Source organism: Hemitrygon akajei, chromosome 27 (genome assembly GCF_048418815.1).
Source record: "Hemitrygon akajei chromosome 27, sHemAka1.3, whole genome shotgun sequence".
NCBI classification, from domain to species: domain Eukaryota; kingdom Metazoa; phylum Chordata; class Chondrichthyes; order Myliobatiformes; family Dasyatidae; genus Hemitrygon; species Hemitrygon akajei.
The window spans coordinates 42,783,229-42,800,341 of NC_133150.1; the positions used below are offsets into that span (position 1 = coordinate 42,783,229).

At 43.4% G+C, this 17,113-nt stretch overlaps 1 protein-coding gene across 7 annotated transcripts in view; it reads right to left on the reverse strand.

Annotated features, from left to right (window-relative positions):
• Positions 1 to 1,402: 1,402 nt before the first annotated feature.
• The window catches only part of LOC140717308 (solute carrier family 45 member 3), a 154,885-nt gene continuing 139,174 nt past the window's right edge, over positions 1,403 to 17,113 (reverse strand). For all 7 annotated transcript variants that reach the window (XM_073030766.1, XM_073030771.1, XM_073030767.1 and 4 more), the window contains 2 exons: positions 15,211 to 15,476; positions 1,403 to 10,371 (listed from right to left, as the gene is read on the reverse strand). In XM_073030766.1, the coding sequence (XP_072886867.1) occupies positions 9,931 to 10,371; positions 15,211 to 15,476 (707 nt within the window). In that variant the 3' untranslated portion in view covers positions 1,403 to 9,930. The remainder of the gene's footprint in view (positions 10,372 to 15,210; positions 15,477 to 17,113) is intronic.

The window sequence follows — 17,113 nt, forward strand, 5'->3', positions numbered from 1 at the left end:
ATCTCCCCAAATAACCCTTTCCCTTAATGGATGAAGACAGTCCAGATATCTCAATCCAAAATGTCGACTGTCCATTCTCCCCACAGATGCTGTCTGACCCCTACACACACAAAATGCTGGAGGAACTCAGCAGGTCAGGCGGCATCTATGGAAAAGAGTAAACAGTTAACCCAAAAGCCTAAACCCTTGACCCACTCAGTTCCTCCAGCATTTCATGTGTGTTGCTCCTGGATTTCCAGCATCTGCAGATTCTCTTGTGCTTGAGATGCTGCCTGACCTGCTGAATTCCTCCAGCATTTTCTGTGTTGAAGCATCTGCAATCTCGTGTCTCCAAAGAGGACTTAAACTCGTAGCCTTCATCTGAGCAGAAATCTAGTTTACTGTTGATGAGTGGTTATTAACCCCACTCGTCCTCTTTCCACACAAGTACAGAAGTCAGAGAGTGATAATCCATGACATCTTAAAATATCAATTCAAGCACAGAGAGCCACATGATAAAAACAGCCTGAAGCATTCACTGCCCTTTTATCGAATTGAGTTAACAAAGAAAAATATAAAATCCTGATCAAGCAGCAGTCAATAAAGTGTTTTCATAAAATATTTTGTAAAAATCTAAAATGGTTTCATTTATTTGTGCTGGGAAATACATAACACACAAGGAGCCAGTTCTGGATAAACTGCAGTTTTTCAAGTTTGGAATTTGAAATGTCTGTTTAACTGAATAGTTCCCAGTAGAGATAAACTACCTACAAAGATGCTAGTGGACTGCTTGATAAACTCTCATTACTTTGTGTACATTGAAATCAATCCAAATGCCACAAGACATTCCATTTGGAAATTCACTTTCGCTGGGGAGCGAGATGGTATCGTAGAGGTAAGTCTAACCCTTTACAATTCCCGTTACCTGGGTTCAATTTCCCTCGCCTTCTGTAAGAAGCTTGTACGTTCTCCTCATGACTGCATGTGTTTCCTCCCACATTGGACAGTTACGTGGATTGTAGAGTATGGGGGGCTATGGTCCCAGTGCAGATTGACGAAAGTAGGCAGTTTAAATGGTTCAGCACAGACTAAATGGGCTGAAGGGTCAGTTTCTACGCTGTATTTTTTTTCTATGACTCTATTCGAAATGTTAGGGTTAGTAAGTTGTGGGAATGCTATGTTGGCACCAGAACCACAGTGACACTTGTGGGCTGCCCCCAGTGCACCCTCAGGCTGTGTTGGTTGTTGCCGCAAATGGTGCATTTCACTGTATGTTTCGATGTACACTTGACAAATAAACTAATCTTAATCTGAACTCAGATGGTGTGCTGGAATTTTGCCATTTCTTGCTCTCTTGATGAATTCATTGGAAGACTTCCCATATGGTGTGTTGGACATTGAAATGTGAGATTTCTTTGCAAACTTGGCTGAAAGTATTTTATTGCGAAGTGGGATGATGGTACAAAAGAAATAGATTTCAGTGAAGTACCAGAATATTTATATCAATGGATACATTATACAAGATGTGGGTGACACTTCCATTGAAAGTTACAGAGAGGAACATCGACTCTGACACGATTTTTCCTGCTGCTTTGGCACCATACAACTCCACACAAAGGAACGTATCCGGCTGGACCTCCATCATGTTGAATGTGAGGCACTGATACATGAACAGAGAGAGTGGAGGGATGTGGATTTAGCTTCTCTCAGATCATCTCCTGGTTTTCATAAAGGAGGTGTGATAGTAAGTAGGTATAAAGAAAGCAAAGAGATAGAAAGAGTGGGGGGGGGAGAGTGAGGTACGAGGAAGAGAAAGGTGGGGAGAGAGAGAGGAATAAGGGAGAGGGATAGATGGGTATCGTTCAAATCTGAAATGCTTATCTCCACAGGTGTTGTTGGGTCTTCCAGCATTTCCAGTTTTGTTTCAGTTTTCAAACATCTGCAGGATTTTAATTTTTTTCCCCAGAAACAGAGGAGGAAAAATTGATTTGCAGGGATTGACATCTTGTGGGCATTTCTCATATGCTATAGTATAAGAGAAACTATGGCACAGTGTGAACATCCCGGTGGAAAGTCCAAATTAATAGGAGTGCACTATCTCCTCAGTTTCCAGACCTACCCAATACCTTTTGTCAGCAGATCTTCTCAATGAATAATCCTGAAAGCTTTGAGAATACTCGTTTCTCCAAATTCTTGAGCTAACTTTGAACCCTATCTGATCAAAGAAAAGAATTAAATAAAAAAAGTCCAACATTTCAACAGGTTTTGAAGTCTTGTTTATATATAAAATAAAGCTTAGATTTGAGATGACTGAACCCATCAAACTTCTCCCAACCAGCACAAAGTGGGCTGAGCTAGTCTGACTTGCAAAGAGATCTAAATACAAAGATACCCAGGATACTTCCAATCTCCAATTTATAGTGTCGCGCACTACTCAGATCAGGTTGGTTGTAGATCCAGTAAATAAATATCAAAATATATTAATTGCAGATGAACTAGCAAGTCCTTGCAAACTTAACACTTTGATTTCCACAGAAAGTGCCTAAATTAAAGCAAGCTATAAATTATATATTAAGCTTATTTGTAATATTGTATGTTTCTTTTTAAATGATCTATCCAAATCACAAAACAGGAGTATAAGAAGGTCGTTTAAGAAAATAACATACTTCCTTTATATGGATCATTAACCCAATCCCAGATTGGGGGAACCACTTTGTCATGTAGCTCCGCTCCATCCACAGAAAGTAGGAATTCACGGAGGCTGACTATTTTAATTCGTATCTCCATACCTGTTCTGACATGTTGGTCCATGGCCTCTTCTTCTGCCACAATGAGGCCACTCTCAGGTTGGAGGAGCAACCTCATGTTCTGTCTAGGTAGCCTCTAACTAACCTGATAGATTTCTCCAACTTTTCTCTTCTTCAATTGCCCTTCACCTCCTTCTGGATCCCCTCCTCCTTTACTGCCAAGGTCCACTCTTCCCTCCAATCAGATTCCTTCTTTACCAGCTCTTTACCTTATCTATCACCTTCAGCTTCTTATTTCATCCCCACCTGACCACTTATCACCTTTGTGCTTATTCTCTTTCCACTCCACCCACCATCTTATTCTGGCATCTTCCCCCTTCCTCTCCAGTCCTGGCAAAGGGTCTTGGCCCAAAAATTCAACTGTTTATTCATGTCCATGGATGCTGCCTGAATTGCTGCGTTCCCTCAAGCATTTTGTGTTACTCTGAATTTCCAGCATCTGCCAAAACTCGTGTTTATCATTAGCACTATCCACCCTCCCCCACTTCATACTGCCCTGCTATTCCCAACCCCGAGCATTGAGATCATCCCTAGTACTTCATTCCAGCTTTGCTAAGTCCAACTCGATGAGCTCAACTCTACAACTCCCTTCAGTCTTCCTGAGCATCATAGCCTCCTGTTCACCCATGTCCTCATTTCTTTGTTATGTTCTTTCAGAACTTCATATGGTTCTGGTCGGCTCATTATATGAAGGATGTGGAAACATTAGAAAGGGTGCAGAGATTTACCAGAATGCTGTCTAGACAGAGAGCATGTCTCATGAGGACAGGGTGCAGAGATTTACCAGAACGCTGTCTAGACAGAGGGCATGTCTCATGAGGACAGGGTGCATTGATTTACCAGAATGCTGTCTAGACAGAGAGCATGTCTCATGAGGACAGGGTGCAGAGATTTACCAGAATGCTGTCTCATGAGGATAGGGTGCAGAGATTTACCAGAACGCTGTCTAGACAGAGAGCATGTCTCATGAGGTTAGGTTGAGTGAACAGGGGCTTTTCTCTTTGGAGCATTGGAGGATGAGAGGTGACTTTATCGAGTGTACAAAATGATCAGAGGCATAGAATGGACAGCCAGAGGCATTTTCCCAGGGCAGAAACGGCTAATACTTGGGGGCATAATTTTAAGGTGATTGGAGTAAAATGTAAGGGGATGTCAGAGACAGTACTTTTTTTTTTACAGAGGGTGGTGGGTGTGTGGAAGGCATGACCAGGAGTGGTGATAGTAGAGGCAGATACATCAGGGGTATTAAAGAAACTCTTAGATAGGTACATGGATGATATGGAGGGCCACGTTGCAAGGAAGGGTTAGATTGTTCTTAGAATAGGTTAAAAGGTTGGCACAACATTGTGGGGTGAAGAGCCTGTATTGTGCTGTAGTGTTCCATGATCTCATTCTCAAGAGCCGACCAGGAACTCTCCACAACTAACAATCCTTCCAGTAATTCATTAGACGATGGTCTCTAAACCAAGACTCTCCAACACCTGGCTCACTTCCCAAAAGTAATATACAAGTTATTAAACTACAGAGGACAAGGTCTAGCAATCTGACACCACACTGGTTCGGTCACTAATGACAATTTTGATGTAAAGCCGATAACTGGCCTTGGGGTAGTTGGAGCAATATTATGAGGAAAATTCCCTTTGGCAGAGGTTGTAATACAAGGCTTGAATTTGATCTGGAAAGGATGTTCATTCGTTTGCAAAACAGCACAAAGCGACGATAGAGGTGTACAAGACAATAAGAAGCAGAGATGGAATGGACAACCAGACTTTTCTCCTGGGTGGTACTGACCAATACAAGTGGGCATAACTTTATGGTGACTGGAGGAAAGCACAGCGAGGATGTCGGAGGTAGTTTTTTTTTACATGAATTAGTGGTTGTGTGGTACACGTTGCTGGGGTGGTGGTAGAAGTAGATGAATCAGGGACATTTATGTGACTCTTAGACACATGGATAAAAGTAAAATGGAGGGCTATGCAGGAGGGGTTAGATTGATCTTAGGGTAGGTTAAAAAGTCCGCACATTACGGGCAGAAGAGCTGTAGTGTTCTACATTCTAAAGTTAACCAGTCTCTACAAAAGAAGCTGGTAATGGCTGAGGTGTTCTAACTCTATGTAGCCCATGATGGTTGAGGAGTGGAGAATACAACAGGAGTGGAAGGGGTGAGGGCATAGAGCAGGGGTTTCCAGCCTTCTTTATGCCATGGACCCCTACCATTAACCAAGGGGTCCTTGGACACCCAGGGTGGGAATCCCTGGAGACCAATATCAATCAAAGCAAAGCTGATTGAGTTAATGTTTTAGAGACTCCGACAGAAGGAAATGCCTGAAGTGCTGGAAGTGGAGACAATGGCACCCAATGTTGTACAGTGAGGTTTGCAGTGGCAGTCCAGTTCTCACATCGAGGGAGTGGGGCAAATGAGATTGTATTTAAGAAGTGGAGTGCAACACGCATCGATTACTTCACCTGCTCACATACAGAGGAGGAAAAGGCTTTGCTCGGAAACCTCTCCCAAACACTTCCTGTTCGTCATATACCCTCACAAAATAATTCAGCCTGAAGAAAAAATTGATTGGCGTTCTTAGTGCACACATATACTGTAGGTTGTAATGAGTGAGGAAGTATAAATATCATTCAGAACAAGATCCATCTTTGGCCGTTAGCCCTACATATCCAAGTGCATAGACTTCAGTGGAATGAATGTTAGAGGGTGTGTTCAACTTGCCAATATTGGGATAAGGGTTGAGGGTGAAAGGTCAAATGCTTAAGGGAAACATGAGGGGGATCTTCCTCACTCAGAAGGTGGTGAGAGAGTGGAACGAGCTGTGAGTAGGAGTGGCGAATGTGGTTTGATTTCAACACTTAAGAGAAGTTTGGATAACTACATGGATGGGAGGAGTAAGGTGAGCTACATTACAGGTGTAGGCTGATTGGATGAGACAGAGTAATAGTTTGGCATGGACTAGATGGACGAAAAGGCCTGTTTCTGTGCTGTTGTGCTCTGACTCCAAATTCCTGGGAGCATTTGGCACAATGAAAGATGAATTTCACTCATGGTGTACTTAAGAATCGGTGATACTGATGGAGAGTTAAATAATGGAATGGGAAATTTAAAAAAAAGAAAGCAAGGTATCAGAATGAGATGTTTAAAAGTCTTTTGGTCCTGCTTTGCATGGCGGTTTTGAAATGGCTGCATGACTGTATATGCAGTATTACTCCAGAATATGAAACAGTCACCATGGACAACCTCATCTTGTGCTGGTTCTACGAGCACATGCAAAAATTTTGCACTGCCGTCGAAATTCGATGAAGTCGGCCACTTTACCGTTATTCACGCCGGATAGCTCACAGCTTACATTGCTCAATGCCATTTGTGCACTGGAATTCTGCTTCCCATTCCCATCCCAACACGCTGTCCGTGGTCTCCTCTACTGAATGAGGCCACTCTCACGTGGAAGAGCAACGCTTCGTATTCCGTCTGGGCAGTCTCCAATCTGAAGGATGAACATCAATTTCTCTAACTTCCAATAATTTCTCTCCCCTTCACCTTCTCTCTTTAGTTTCATTCCCATCTTAACCGTTTCTCCTCACCTGCCCATCATCTCAGTCTGATGTCCCTCCTTCCTCCCATGGTCCACACTCCTCTCGTATCGGATTCCTTCTTCTTCAGCCCTTTTCCAGCTTCTTTCTCCATCCCCCCCCTTTCCCCTCACCTATTACCTGCCAGCTTGTACTCCTCCTCCACCCCACCACCTTCTTACCTCTACCTTTCCAGTCCTGATGAAGGGTTTTAGCCTGAAGTATTTGACTGTTTAACCATTTCCACAGATGCTGCCTGACCTGCTGAGTTCCTCCAGCATTTTGTGTATGCTGCACTGGGTTGATAGGTGTGCAATTCGCCCCAGCATTGGGGGTGAAATGTTCTACAGTCCGCGATAAGAACTTGGGAGTTTAAACAAGAGATCAAACGGTTAGAGGGATCTGAGTGCACTTTGGGAAAGATTCTGATGCTGGAACACCTCGATACAGGGAATAGTTGAGATAAAGGCCATTGCACCCTTAAAGCAGAAAATTGATTAACTTGATGCAAAGGCAGATCTATGAACACCAACTGTACAGTGGAGTGACCCAGACTAGCAAAGATAAACACAAAAGATTCTGCAGAAGCTAGAAATTCAGAGCAACACATGCAAAATACAGGCGGAACTCAGCAGGTCCAGCACCATCTATGGCAGGGGTTCCCGACCCATGGTCCGTGGACCCCACATCTATGGAGAGGAATAAACCGTCAACGTTTGAGTCGTGATAAAGGGTTCCAAACCGAAGCGTCAACTGTTTATTCCTCTCTGTGGATGCTGCCTGGAGTTGCTCCAGTATTTTGTGTGTGTTACTCTGGACTAGGAAGGGTCTGCCTGAGTCACAATAAGAAGAGGGAAGTCTTCTGTGCTGTAAACTTCAGGAACTCTTGTTTCTGCTTGAAGGCCTTCATTCGCTTGTGGTTGGAGTGAAGATGTCGTTCCCAGTGAGAAAACCATTTCTTAAGTCATCACCTGGAACGTGACGGAGAAAACTACAGCTACTTCCATTTTCCTGTGGACGCCTGTTCCTTTATATATGGGAAATAAATTGTCACTGTACAAAATATCTCTACAATATAAATACAGTAATCATAGATCTTTAAAACAGTTGCCAGGTCAACAAATTTTAACAAAAATAGATTTTTAAGGCAAAATTATTAATTCTACCAAAAATAATATACCTTTGTTCCCCAGATGATTTATACAATTCTATAATTTAGCAATTGACTTATAGACACAAGCCAGGTAGAGGTGAGTGATATAGACACCAACACACAGACGCACTGCAAACCTGTAGCAACCCCATTTGCAGGCAGAATGAGAAATGAGCATGAGCAGCAATTTCCACAGTTGGACCAGGACAATACATTCCCAACAGGCTACAGAAGAAATTATTGCCACCAGAAATTTGTTACAAGGGACATTGTTGAAATGCGAAGGAAAACTCCACGGTTACCATTTCTCACCATTACTGGACGTGGGCCTTTTGCCTGAAGTATTTGGATTATTGTATGTTTGCACTAATGCCAAAGAGGAGATTAAATTCATCTTGTTTCATCGGCCATCTTAAACCATTCACCTGCTAGCACAGCAGTTAGCTTACTTGCCCGTCGCTCTGAAGATAAGCAGTTGTTCACACTAGGATTTTGGTGCTTAGAAGAATGGCGTTGTAGGTTGGGGAAAGTCAGCAAGGGGGCAAGGTGACAATGTAGTTGTTTTTGTCATGGTAACTGACGATAGGGGCCATGGACACAGATTGGGTACACCATGGTCTGGGAGGCTCCTTGTTCAAACATACTAGCCTCTGCTATACGGGAAAGGCAAATGTAGATGAGGAAACTGTGTTACAGGGGTACAAGACGCACTACATTACTCCACTGTTATCTGATTAAAGATGTGTGCGGCCTAGCGACCAGAGGCAAGATCTCCAGAGTATGGGGAACTATTTCAAAGTCAAAGAAGGGAAATTATTTCAAGAATACTTTTTTTTTTAAATGTCGGTCGGGTATATCAGATTGATTCCGTAGAAACCTCAGAATGTATTACAAAGTGTTTCGGGGGGCACCTTGCAAGACGATTGGGTAGTTGTCTTCATTGAGGTCCAATCTGAACCACTGACATGAGCAAAATGTAAATGGTTGGCCGTAATTTCCAATATTGGGTTTCCATAAGTGTTTGCAACTCTGGGCACATTCTAACCTCATAATGTACCAATAACTGAGCTGTGCAGAGCTCAATGATGTCAGTACCTGCAGCTGTCATTTTAAAAGCTGAGGGAATGAGTAACAAGCCACACTTGGCATTGGTGTTCACTCTCAGGGTTGTAGATGTTTAAACATCAGCCCTTCTGAATGTTGCATGAGAGCTAAGTCATGATCATTAGGAATGCTTGACGTATAAACAGAACAGGTCCACTGCAATCCATACTCATTATCTCCTGTCCGATTTTTCATTGTGAAAATTTTCCCTTCAGCACGAAGGAGATCTGATGTTACTAGCAGGTAACATAAAGTCAGATTTGGGTCTGGAATCAAAAAGGTTGATCTTTTTTCTTCATCCCCTCTTTCTCCTCGCCCTTCCCAGGTCCTTACCTGGGCAAGGAAGGAGCCAACCTCAGAAAATCTACATCCTCAAGTCCTGACGCTTGGACCAAATCTACAAAAGGGGCCATTCTCCTCCCTTTGAGATTAGTCAGCTCATCCAAACTTATAACCTCACCAGTAGCTGCTATGGAATGAAATCCATGTCCCCAATGGGCTACCATATTGCACAGTTCATTAAATGTGAAGACAAAGTATTGCTGATGTAAAGAAGACCTTCAGCCAACAGACTGAGCACAAGGAGTGTGTGGACTTTTAACTAATAGCATCAATTTAAACCACAATGAAATTATTTCAGTCCACTATGGTAATTCCTCTGGCTTGCTGGCCATATAAACCCAACAGTAGATACATCCTCTGAGCAATTATATCTCGTACCACATTTGTTTATACCTGTTCTCACTGTAGGTCCTGGAAGCTACAAGGAGGCCTTATTATTGCACTTGGGCAAGTTTCACCCTGCAGGAAGTCTGTGATGTGAGGTCGGGTTTAACTGACCCAATTGTCTTTCGCATCACAATGACCCATCGCAATCATGGCTCTTCAGTCCTTCTGCAGACGAATCAAATCTCCAGAATATCTTTTGGTTCATGTACACAGATGATTACAGGGGTTACACAAAGAGCCACATTACCCCATCAGATATTTGGATCACTTAGTAAACATAAAACGATCGGAAGCTTAGAGCCCGACTCATTACATAAAATGGTTTTACAAAGATGAGAAGCATGAATGGATCCAATTAAACATTAAATGTCCGTGCACCAACAGTATACAAAAAACTGTACCATGGACTAGATTCAGATGGAGTTTTAAGAGAGTGCAAATCGGTTTTCCTCTAATTATACCTTGCATTCTGCTTGTACCTGATAATTGTCATGCTGATAACATTGTGGCCAAACTCAATATCACTCACCTCCAACTGTTAGACCACCCAGAGCTGAAAGACAAAATCCCTTCATTACATCACACTAAATACTTCTCTAAATCATTTTTATCAAAAACTATTTTGGTTGCAAAATAAAGAGCCACTGTCCCAAAGGTGGCAGCGGAGATCATGTAAGCAGTTACTGTCTGTGTAAACTGGACAATTGTGCCCATGAGCAGAGAGGGAATGACCTGAGAGAGGAGGAAGGCACTATCCAGAATGGCTAGGTCAAGACAAATCCCTCTTCCCACCACGGCCTGTTCGACATCGGCGGAAACCCCGACCTCGCTCCGGCTCTGTGCGCCCGCACTTCGGTCAGGCAGAGGCCCCTTGGCCGTCATCAGGGGAGCGCCTGTGACCACGCCGCCATTTTGATTGTATGACTTATGACTCAAGATCCCGTTTGGCGGAGATATTTTGATGTCCACTTGGCAATTAGCATCTTCGAGTTCAGTAAACTTGTGCTTGCAAAAAAATACCTGCGCAAGGGGAAGGAGAACAGGAGAAAAGCTCATAAGTCGGCGATGGAGTAAACTTTATGGGGTCCTCAGCATCAAGGACATCTTCAAAAGGCAATGCTGCAAAAAGGCAGCATCCATCATTAAGGATCCCCACCACCCGGGATGTGCCCTCTTCTTATCACTATCATCAGGGAGGAGGTAGGGGAGCCTGACGACATACATTCTACCCCTCCTCCATCAGATTTATGAATGGACAATGAACCAACCATGAACACTACCTCACTATTTTGCTCTCCTTTTGCGCTGCTTGTTTAATTTTATATATTTACATTTCCAACTGTGATTATAGTTTTTTTTTGGGTTTGGAATTGCAATGCTGCCTCAAAACCAACAAACTTCACAACATACGACAGCACCAGTAAACCTGATTCTGACCACGGAGGCGTGGCAGCATTATAGCTCGGGGTATCGGAGTCCAGTGTTCAATCCCAACGTTGTCCGTACATCATCCCCGTGACCACGTGGGTTCTCCACTTTCCAAAGACATGCCAGTTAACTGGTCATTGTAAATTGCCCTGTGATTAGGCTAGGGTTAAATCAGGGGCTTACTTGTTGTAAATTGTCCTGTGATTAGGCTAGGGTTAAATCAGGGGCTTGCTTGTTGTAAATAGTCCTGTGATTAGGCTAGGGTTAAATCGGGGCTTACTTGTTGGTGCGGCCTATCCCACCTGGCATCTCTAAATAAATAAATGAATAAATAAATAAATTCTCACTTGCTGAAACATTATGAACCAAAAAAAAGAGGAGATTAAATGGTAAATAATTTAGTTTCAGATGGGATTCTTTGAAGAAGTTGCAGGGAGGGCTGTCTTTGACAATGCTCGTTTCTCTTGCCTATTCCAGTCCTTGTTCTCCAATTCCTACCTCTTTACAAATTCAGGCACATGAATGGATCCAATTAAACATCAGATAAGCCAAGGCTGTCCATACACCAACGGTATGTGAACACTGTACTACATCCAGTCAATGGATGAGATTCAGAAATCAGGAGTGCTGTAGATCAGAGGGACCTAGGGGTACAACGCATAGTTCCTGAGAAGTGCCCTCAAGGTCAATAGGGTGGTGAAGAAGGCTTTTGGTAAGCTGGCCTTCATCAGAAGTTGGAATGTTATATTACAGTTGCATAAAATGTTGGTGGGAATCACTTTTGGGAGCATTGAGTTCACTTTTCATCATCCTACTATAGAAAAGACATCGTTAAGCAAGGGCCATGCAGCCCAGGGTCCCCAGTTGTCTTGCGTTCCATGTCACTGGACCCTGACCCCGACTGTGTGGTGTCTGCCCACGCATCAGCCCCCCCACGTTCAACAAAGTCACGTGCAGGAGTTCTCCATTAAGTGAATTCACCCTAACGTCCTGAATTAAGCCCCGTGGTGATCAGCAAGTGGAAAGGGAGCAAGATTGAAGAGGCCAGGAAGTCCCTCAGGATATGTGGATCCCGGATCGGCCTCCACAGCCACCTGAGGTCCCCCTGACAGACAAATCCTTAGGAGAACATCTTACTCGACTTGAGTGATTGCACTATAATTACTGTGCTGTAAAGTTCTATGAGCTCAAAGTTCAAAGTACATTATCAAAGTATGTACACAACCTTGAGATTTGTCTCCTCACACAAAGAAACCAAATTCAGTTCAGTGCAGAGCTGTAGTGCAGCAGCAAGCAGAACAGGCCTGACCCACACACGTGAGGTGCAAAGGGAAGTGGGAGACCTTGGGGAGGATTAATTCGCAGGTTGAGTCGGTGGCGAGGAAGGCGAATGCGATGTTAGCAATCATTTCAAGGGGACCAGAATACAAAAGCAACGTTGTGATGTTGAGGCTTTCTAAGGCACTGGTGAGGCCTCACTTGGGGTATTGTCAGCAGTTTTGGGCCCCTCATCTTAGAAAGGATATGATGATATTGGAGAGACTTCAAAGAAGGTGCACAAAAATGATTCCGGGTTTGAAAGGCGTCATATGAAGAGCGTTTGATGGCTCTGGGCCTGTACTCACTTGAATTCAGAAGAATGAGGGGTGACCTGATTGAAACCTATTAAATATTAAAAGGCTTCAACAGAGAGGATGTTTCCTATGGTGGGAGAGTCTAGGACCATAGGACACAGCCTCAGAATAGCGGGGTACCCTTTTAGAATGGAGATGAGGAATTTCTGTAGCCAGAGAGCGATGAATCTGTGAAATTTGTTGCCACAGACGGCTGTGGCAGCCATATCACTGGGGATATTTAAGGCAGAGATTGATAGATTCTTGATTGGTCAGGGCATGAATGGATACGGGGTGAAGGCAGGGGATTGGAGCTGAGAGGGAAAATGGATCAGCCATGATTAAATGGCGGAGCAGACTCGATGGGCTCTATCTTATGGTCTTGTGTTCTATCAGTTTATGAGATTACTCTGAGGTGCAAGGAAAGGGCTAATCAGAATATTACTATACCATTAAACTGCTATTAAAGTCTCTAGATATCTTTCTACACAGACTTTCAGCCTCTGCCTATTAGATAGGGATATTTAAGTCAATTTAATCTACAAATGACTCCAAGTATTGATCTAGGGATGATCATAGAGTCAGCAGATATGCTGCAGTAATAATTAAAAGGCATCAAATATACTGGAAGAGATGGACATATGGTTTTTAATTACACCTGTATTGAAATCTGCTCTGAAATCTAGTTCGAATGAAATTTATGAAACAGAATTTCAGAAGCATACAATCTGTTCGCTCACATCTGTAACAAGAGCTCGCGTTTCTACCCTGGCTGGTTCTGCCAGGAATAACATCTGTGTAGCCTGATTAAAAAAACTGTACTTAAACAGAGATACTGAGTTAAAAATTAAAACAATAAAAATGAAATCATTATTGAGGAAATCAATAAGGGGGAGTTTTACAAGGATCTCAGATTAAGAATTCATTAAAATGGAAGTACTTGATAAGGCAGAGGTCAATTAGGGTTCTTTTGTAACAGCTGATTTAAAATCTATGCAATGTAGAGCTGTGTGGGTTTTTACGGGGAAGGAGGAAGAGAAATATAACAAAATTAGCTGAAGCAGTGGAGCATTTGAATTCATAAAGGGTGAAGATAACAAGCTCAGAATTTTCATACGGTTGAAACCAGAGACAATCGACAGGCTCCAATTCACAGGATTGAAAGAGGGCGCAGGCGGTTGTAGATTCAGCCAGCTACAGCACAGGAACAATCCTTCCCACAATGAGGACATCTTACAAAAGAAGTGCCTCAAAAAAGTGGCACCCACCACCAAGGATCATCATCGCCTTCTTCTCATTCCTACATCAGGGAGGAGGTACCAGAGCCTGAAGACGCACACTCAATATTTTAGGAACAGCTCCTTCCCCTCTGCCATCAGATTTCTAAACAGTCCATGAACTCGTTATTCCTTTGTTTTGGATCTTTTATTTACTTTGAACTTTATTGTAATTTTATCTCATTGCACTATACTACTGCTACAAAACAACACATTTCACCTCATGAGACAGTGATAATAAATCTGATTCTGATGGAGCGAGCTGCTGGAGGAAACAGAATTATGGTGGTTGAAGGACAGTGAAGAAGTACAAAGACGGGAAATGCTTAAAGAGACAAGGACCAAACACAGGTAAATGGGTCTATCTCAGATCAATATCTTGGCTGTCATTGACCAGTCGGACTGAAAGGGCCTACACCTTTGCTGTATGACTCTATGACAGATTTTGGGATTTTGGGAGCTGGGAAAGTTGAATCAGAATTAGGTTTAATATGATTGACATATGTCGTGAAATTTGTTGACTTGCGACAGTGCAATACATAAAATATACTATAATTATAATAAGTATATATTAAAAGAAATTAGTGCATAAAGTGAGCAAAATTAGTGATGTTCATTGGATTATTGTCTGTTCAGAAATTTGGGTAAGAAACTACACTAAAAATGTTGAGTGTGTGTCTTCAGGCTCCTGTACCTCCTCCCTGATGGTAGCAACGAGAAGAGGACATGGCCTGGATGCCAAGGGTCCTTAATGGTGGTTGCCACTTTTTTTGAGGCATGGCCTTTGGAAGTTCTCCCTGACAGGGAAGCTAGTGCCCATGAGAGCTGAGGCCAAGGTCAGATCATTCTTGAACAGGGTTAATATTGAGGGGTCAGATGATCTCCTTACTTCTATTACCCCACTGATCCTTTCCTTGCTCCAGATTCTCTAGTCCAACCTTGCATTTGACAAACATCCCACCCTGCAAAAAGTCATTTCAGGGAGGTAGCACCATCAATTTGCGGGAGACTCCCGGAAGTTCCGGGAGAGGTGGAATGTCTGCAATAGAGTAGTTCTTTAGCAGCTAGCCAGCTAATTTAAATAACATTATCTATGCTAATGAACGAATGACACCTGTTAAACTCACCTCAACTGTGATTTAACCCACCATGGGCAATGGAAAAGTCACTGTTGCAAACAGTGCAGTGAGCAACACTCTCATTATTTTTGACTCCTATTAGGCAGGGGTACACTTTACTGTAGTCTGGGGTGAAGTATATTTTTTTGGAACACTCTGCCATGTCGCGCTCTCTCTGTCTCTCTCGTGCGTGCGCTCTCTCTCTCGCTCATTCTCAAAAAAATCGATTTCCGGAATATTGTATATAACTTGCAGGCATCAGGGAGCCGCTATCAAAATGCGGGAGACTCCCGGAATTTCCGGGAGAGGTGGAATGTCTGACTTGAAATCCCTTGTCACTGCTACCGTTCCAGCCCATCTAAGAGAAAACACATCTTGTGGTAATGCCTCAGGGAGTAACGTATTGAAAGGCTGCCCACCAACCTGTTTTTCCTTGTGATAAAGTGAGTTTAACGTATAGGGCAGGATCTGCAGCGTTGAATATGTAAACCCTGTTAATGTAGACATGGCTGTGACCAGGACCACACTCTTCGAAAGGCACATGATGATGGCAGAAACGGTGAAGAAGGCAATGCTGGCGAGGTACACAGCTTTGGTTCCAAACCTCGTAACCAGCTTGTCCATGATTGTGGAGCAGAAGATGGAGAACGCACACTGCAGGAAAAGGCCCATGCTGCCCATCCGAACACCTGCAAGAGAGAAGCAGACAACAGCTACTCCAGGACATGTACCAACGCAGACCCTTCAGAAACTGGCTAAGCTTTGGAGTTTTCACCTAGACTAGAGGGCGTTGCAGTTAGCAAAATGCTTCACAGCACCAGCGACCAGGTTCAACATAAGGAGTCTGCACTTTCTCCCCGTGACTACATGGGTTTCCTCCAGGTGCTCCGGTTTCCTCCCACAGTTCAAAAGTGCACAGGTTAGAGTTAGTGAGTTGTGGGCAAGCTAGACTGGTGCCAGAATCATGGTGACAATTGCGTCACCATACAGGCAACATCCTTGTAAATCTCCTCTGCACCCTTTCAAGAATCCAAATTCCAATGCGCTTTGCCTTTTGTTGTTCTAATTCTAGTAAGTTTGCTGATGACACAAAGGTTGGAGGTGTTGTGGATGGTGTGGAGGGCTGAATAGATTACAGTGGGACATTGATAGGATGCAAAACTGGGCTGAGAAGTAGCAGATGGAGTTCAACCCAGATAAGTGTGAGGTGGATCATTTTGATAGGTCAAATATGATGGCAGAACATAGTATTAATGGTAAGACTCCTGGCATTTTAGAGGATCAGAGGGATCTTGGGGTCCGAGTCCATAGGATGCTCAAAGCAGCTGCGCAGGTTGACTCTGTGGTTAAGGCGGCGTACGGTGTATTGGCCTTCATCAATCGTGGTATTGAATTTAGGAGCCGAGAGGTAATGTTGCAGCTATATAGGACTCTGGTCAGACCCCACTTGGAGTACTGTGCTCAGTTCTGGTCGCCTCACTACAGTAAGGATATGGGAGCCATAGAAAGGATGCAGAGGAGATTTACAAGGATGTTGCCTGGATTGGGGAGCATGTCTTATGAAAACAGGTTGAGTGAACTTGGCCTTTCATCCTTGGAGCGACGGAGGATAAGAGGTGACCTGATAGGGGTGTGTAAGATGATGAGAGGTATTGATCGTGTGGATAGTCAGAGGCTTTTTCCCAGGGCTGAAATGGTTGCCACAAGAGGACTTGGGTTTAAGGTGCTGGGGAGTAGATACAGAGGAGATGTCAGGGGTAAGTTTTTTACTCAGAGTGGTGAGTGCGTGGAATGGGCTGCCAGCAATGATGGTGGAGGCAGATACGATAGGTTCTTTTAAGAGACTTTTAGATAGGTACATGGAGCTTAGAAAAATAGAGGGCTATGGGTAAACCTAGTAATTTCTAAGGTAGGGACATGTTCGGCACAACTTTGTGGGCCAAAGGGCCTGTAGTGTGCTGTAGGTTTTCTATGCTTCCATGTTTAATTCTGTTGTTTCTTGTAAACGTTGAGTATGATTGGTGCTTATTTTATGTTCTTGTGAATGCTGCTTATATGATGTGGTTGTAAGCTTTTCATCGCAAATGTACATGTGACAACAGACCTCTTCAGAAAAATAATAAACTAGTTACTTGTAGTGGCACCAAGTCCGGGCGATAGAGGAATTACCCGACGTCTCCTGTGCAACACACCCGACCATAATCTCGATATCCGCAGTGGAACTGGTGTAACCTGCTCTGCCGTCACTGAGCACTCTATCATGAAGCCCAACTCTTTGTCGAGAGGTGACAGGGGCATGGAGAGGATAACACCTTCGGGTAGTTAA